Source organism: Myotis davidii, unplaced genomic scaffold, assembly GCF_000327345.1.
Source record: "Myotis davidii unplaced genomic scaffold, ASM32734v1 scaffold655, whole genome shotgun sequence".
NCBI lineage: Eukaryota > Metazoa > Chordata > Mammalia > Chiroptera > Vespertilionidae > Myotis > Myotis davidii.
Genome location: NW_006287547.1, coordinates 2,187,213 through 2,193,160, shown reverse-complemented (window position 1 = coordinate 2,193,160; position 5,948 = coordinate 2,187,213). Strand labels below are relative to the sequence as shown.

Genomic DNA, 5,948 nt, shown 5'->3' with positions numbered 1-5,948 from the left:
AGCCGCCGCGGCTGCCTATAACCCTCACCATCTGCCCCTGCGGCCCATTCTGAGGCCTCGCAAGTACCCCAACAGGCCTAGCAAGACGCCAGTGCACGAGAGGCCCTACCCGTGCCCAGCAGAAGGCTGTGACCGGCGCTTTTCCCGGTCCGACGAGCTGACGCGGCACATCCGCATCCATACGGGGCACAAGCCCTTCCAGTGTCGGATTTGCATGCGCAACTTCAGCCGCAGTGACCACCTCACTACCCACATCCGCACGCACACTGGCGAGAAGCCCTTTGCCTGTGACTACTGCGGCCGCAAGTTTGCCAGGAGTGATGAGAGGAAGCGCCACACCAAGATCCATCTGCGACAGAAGGAGCGCAAAAGCAGTGCTCCCTCCTCGGTGCCCGCTGCTTCTACGGCTTCATGCCCTGGGGGCACGCAGGCTGGAGTGCCCCTGTGCAGCAGCAACAGCAGCACTATTGGAGGAGGGTCCCTGGCCACTTGCTCCTCTAGGACCCGGACACCTTGAGACCAGACTCAGCCTGACACACCAGCTTCTTGATGTCCCAGAGGCCCTTGGTCCACTGGAGCTGCACAACAAACACTACCACCCTCTCCTGCCCCTCTCTCCCTTCTTTGGGCCAAAGGGCCTTGGTGGAGCCCAGCACTGCCCCCTTTCCATTTAGAAGCAGGTCCTTCCTAACCATTAGCCCACCTGAGTCTTTCTTTGGTGAGTTGACTATCACCCTAAGGTCATGGAGAGGTTCTGGCAGGAGGTGGGGTGGGGGCCCCTGGCCTAGAGGGCTGAGGCCTAACCCTGCTTTAAAGGGTTGTTTGGCTAGGTTTTGCTCCCCCTCTCTTATTTTGACCAATTACAGGTTTCTGACTCTGAATGTCAGAGTTGGTCTGAGACGTTTTCTACAGTAGGTTGGGAGATGCTGATCCCCTTCAGGTGGGGACAGCAAAGACAGAAGCAAAACTGACGTGCACTTTATGGCTTGGGATTGATTTGGGGGACGCTGTACAACGAGTAAAGCATGGTCTTTATGCTGCATTGTGTGGCCCTGGAACAGTTAATCCAAGTGTATCTAGTCCTCTCAACCCTTTAAGCAATATGTATTATAAACTCAGAGAACAGAAGTGCAATGTGACAGGAGGGACATAGCAATACCTGCTCCTTTTTGAGTTGTTTGAGAAACGTAAAGATTATTTTTGCAGTGTATATCCACTCAGATTTTGTGTATTTTTGATGTGCACTGTTCTCCAAGTTCTGAACCTTTGGGAAAAAAAAAAGTAAAGCATTTATGATCTCTTGAAACGAGTCAGAGGTTAACTTATTTAAAAGGGGATGTACATATATTCTCTGAAACTAGGATGCATGCAATTGTGTTGGAAGTGTCCTTGGTGCCTTGTGTGATGTAGACAATGTTACAGGGTCTGCATGTAAATGGGTTGCCTTACTATGAAAAAAAAAAAATCACTCCCTGGGTTTAGTATGGCTGTATATATCTGCCTATTAATATTTCGAATTTTTTTTTTTTAGAAAGTATATTTTTGTATGCTCTGTTTTGTGACTTAAAAGTGTTACCTTTGTAGTCAAATTGCAGTTAAGAATGTAAATAATGTTGCTGAACTGACTTGTTTGGTTATTGGCTTTTAATAGTTGTGGAAACATAAATGATTTATTCTAACACAAAACCACTAACTGAGATAATGGATGGTTTATAACTATAGTGTAAATAAATACTTTTCAACAATATTTTTGCTTTAGAAATCATTTCTGAAAGATTTGCTGGTTGGGAATTTAATAGTCATACAGTGATTTTTAGTGCTTTGACCCAGCCAGGATATCCAAGTTGTCTTTGCTAGCCTTTCAACACCAGCCCTCTCACCCCAAAGCAATCTCCATTCATAATCAAACACTAGTGTTCAGGGGATTTCCCCATTACATTAGTGTAAAAGTAGGGAGGCGTTCTTTTGACTCATTGTTCCGTCCTCTCTAACAGCCTATAGCTTCTCACCACTCCTGAGTGGGCTCCGGAAAATAAATACTTACAAACAAGTGCCCACTCAGAGACTGCACATTTGCAACTGCTTTCAGAACCCTGACCAGGGGCAGGAACTCAGACCAAATGTGGCTTTGTGGAAAGTGTGGTGGCCTGGTCAAGCTGGGAATGACTTTCAGGTTCCTGGATTAGTCTCATGACCACAGAAAACTTTTTGAAAAGCACTATCACCTCTTCAGATCAAAAATGCATTCAGACACTGCTGATGACAGTGTTAATGGGTTGCCAAAGGAATTACCCCAGGACACATTTCTGATTATCCCTATTGGGAAGATCATTAATCTGCCATAGGTTTGGTGGGTTTAGAGATTACCAAAATACCCAGCTCATTAGATAAGGTAGATGTACACCAATCCTAAAATCTCAGAGACAATTTGGATTAAATAGGCAAATACTGTTCTCCATGGTACTGGATGATGGTTTGCAAGAGAACACTATGGGGTTCATTTTACTGCAAGCTTTTTGTAGTGATTATAAAATATAAAACCACCCCCCCCCAAAAAAAATTATCTTTATGAACTTATCTTTCTCTAAAATTGGGCCTAAATATTTAACTTCACCCACTGCTTCTGGATCCTTACACAACTGTAACACAACACATTGGAGTGCCCACTATTCAGCTACTCTGCCTGAAAACCCTGCCGTTTTTCCTGGCTGATAAGTGATGGCCTGTACTTTAGCAGAGAGAGCAATAGCTACTCCCGGAAACTACTTTTTGCCCTTCCTAGCACTAGAATTTGAGTTCTAGTATGTGGAAGTAATTAACCCTTTTCTTATTTCTTCCCTGTCCAAATTTCAAAGATGTGCAATACCTCTTTCTATAACTACTAAACAGAAGTTTCTAAACTTCAGTGTCAGATTTCCTAGTGACTGGCGTTATTCTTAGATTCCTATTTCCTAGCTTGGCCAATATTATCATCCTTGTGTGGCCAATTTTGTTTAACACGTACAAAACTATGCCACATTTTGATAATTATGTTTTAAATGGAGACTTCCCTCCTACCAAAATTTCATTATATTAATATATAGCACACCTAAGTTTTATAAGATCTATGATTGTCTTGCCAAATTTTAATTTTAGAGCAACTTCAGTCAAGATAATGTAAAGTTTGCAAGATTAAAAGAGCTTTTCTAAAAAAAGTAAGATGAAATACATCTTATGATAGTCAAATCGGTTACATAATCACTTTTACATTGACATGGGCTTGGTGAAGTAGAATAATATACCGTAACATGTTTTTTGAGTCAACGTTATGACTTTTACTCCTTGATTTCAACATGTTAGGTCAATCTTTAATCGGATTTTACTTTTGGCTCGACACATTCAGTAGTTCTCACGGGTATCTCATTTTTTTTTTTTTTTGCTCAAGAAATAAAGTATATAAAGCTAAGTTGGTTCCTTCTTATTGCTTTATTGAATAATATTATTGATGCTTCAGCTGCTACTAGAATTCTTGTTAAAAATAAACTTCCGGAGAGTAATTCCTTAAAGATCATAATGCACTCGAGATAGTTCAGTAAACATTAAAAATAGATCTATTAAACCTAAATAAGGTTTTCAATTATTAATAAAAAGCCTACTTAATTTCAATATCCTAACTGCTAATTAAATTAAGGCACACTGTTAGGTATATATTAAAAATGACTGTAGTGCTATTTTAACAGTTCAATACAATGTGTATGTGTGTGCGAGAAAGAATGGTCAGCATCATCACAAGTGCCTAAAGTGCCTCCACTCTGAACAATTAAACAAATTTTACAGTAAAAGGAAAGACAAGAAAATATTTAAATCCAAAGATTCTTTCCTTTGTGGATGAAAATATTTTTTTCTTGCAGAAGTTTATTTTTCCTTAAGTTAAATAGAAAACATATTTTCTGTTGCAGCAAAATAGTATGATTAAACATTAAATAGTTTCAGATTATGTTTTCAACCGTTTCAAAGCACAGTCTCAAGGAAATAAACTTTAGAATCTGCAGGCCATCAGTTGTTGGTACATCATCTTACAGTACAGACCATGAACCTTTAACAGCTAGTAAAAATGTAGTCATTTGTAGCAAGTAATACTTTCCTTCTCTATTTTGCAATAATCAAGTAAGATTTACCTATAAACAATTTCAAACATGCCTTTATTTTCCAAAAGTACACTGATTTTAATCCAGAAATGTAAATATCTCTGGATCTGAAGATTCAGTCTTTATATGGGGCTTAACAAAGGATTTCCCTCTTTGATAGTAGATGCCTCATTGCACTAAAGGGATCAGAGGTCCCGAGTTCAGACCAGGAGAGTTACATGAGTGTTACTACCCGCATGTTAGAGTTCAATAGCAATGGGCAGAGCCCTGGATTAGAGATATATTGCTTCTTTATCAAGCTGTAGAGCCATAGCACAAGATTCAAAGTCACTTAGAAAAGATGAGTGATGACAGAGTCCTCCTGGGATGCCAAGACTGAGTACCTACAAGTGGATAGTGCAAAAGGAGGAATAAAAGGTGGAAACTTTGGGAGAAGTTAAGGAATTAATGTTAAAAGGTCAGAGGCCCACTCCTGTTGACAAACACATATTACTTTAAAAACAGGCTCACCATTTTCATTAATAAACAGCAACTGGTATAAACAATCCATGCAAATCAGGCTGAATAAAAAAAATCAATTCTCATAAAGTAGTAGGTAGATAATACTCTCCATTGATATAAGTGGCCATTGATAGAACCAGAAAATTAAAAAGCTTTAGAAGTATTAGACAGACAACTTTTACTCATGAGAGGCAATTATTGAATGTTATGCAACAGAAAAGTTAAGTGACTAGTATTGTTGTGCTCATTAGTCTTTGTAGGTAAGACAACTTTTTCCCACCGTTGTTACTAAAACAGTCTATATTGCAGGAATACATGGAAACACAATAGCAGCACATGAAGTCACTCATGACTAACAGCTTATGCAGAAAAGTGCAAGGTTTTTCTGCACATTTATCTTAGTAACAAGAATAGTCTTTTCTTAGTGGCTCATTAAAACAGGTCACATTTTGTGTTCACCATTAACTTATTCAGAATTTATTAGTGAACCAAAAGTTTCACTGTTCCTCTTGAACTAAATTAGAGATATCATATTGCTGTTCTGGCCTGCAACAATTTCAGTTATTCTTTTGAAAAGCACCTTAGTTTTTTTCATTCAACTTGCTTGTACTTGAGAACTTTAAAACTTTTCATAATGAAATTTGGAAAATCTTTTTTCCTTTAATATTGTGCTATTGCCAGAATGGTTAATTTAATGTCCTCCAGGTTATATTACAACATACACATTACTATCCACAATCTTAGTAAGTTCATCTTAACTTTTTGCTACAATATAATTCAAAACAGATAAGTATGTGATTGTTAACCAAACACATTCATACTGTGCTATGAAAAACACCCATTTGGTAGTTTTCTAAGAAAATCGTTTCCATATCTAGAACTTATTTTCAAACTGAATGCATAAAGAACTGTTTCAAACTGCTCCCAAGTTATATTGAATGTGAATCTACCATAAACAATGTTAGTAACTCTGGAGAATATTCTTGGTGTTATGCCTGTGTCAGGATTTATAACATAGTGGCATGTCGCTTTGAGTAAACATCTTTTTTTTTTTTTTGTAAATAATAGTAATTCATTAAGAATTTTGCTTTTTCATTCTATCTAAAAAATTGGGAACAAATATTCCTTCACTCTGGGCCTCTCTAACCCAGTGTGCATGAAAAGGCAAAGGCACATACTGTTTTCCTACAGGGTCCACACTTTCCACCAATAGCAAATCTCCCTTTATTACAGATATTAGAACTGGACTGCCACATGGGCAAGTCAATCAAGAGGGCTTAGACGACAGCTGGGCAAATTTTAATGTGTTTATTTCTACAA

General features: G+C 38.7%; 1 protein-coding gene across 3 annotated transcripts in view; it reads left to right on the top strand.

Annotated features, from left to right (window-relative positions):
- Positions 1-1,747, top strand: part of EGR2 (early growth response 2) — a 6,507-nt gene extending 4,760 nt beyond the window's left edge. For all 3 annotated transcript variants that reach the window (XM_006759381.2, XM_006759380.2, XM_015561090.1), the window contains one exon: positions 1-1,747. In XM_006759381.2, coding sequence (XP_006759444.1) covers positions 1-517 — 517 coding nt within the window. In that variant the 3' untranslated portion in view covers positions 518-1,747.
- Positions 1,748-5,948: the final 4,201 nt, after the last annotated feature.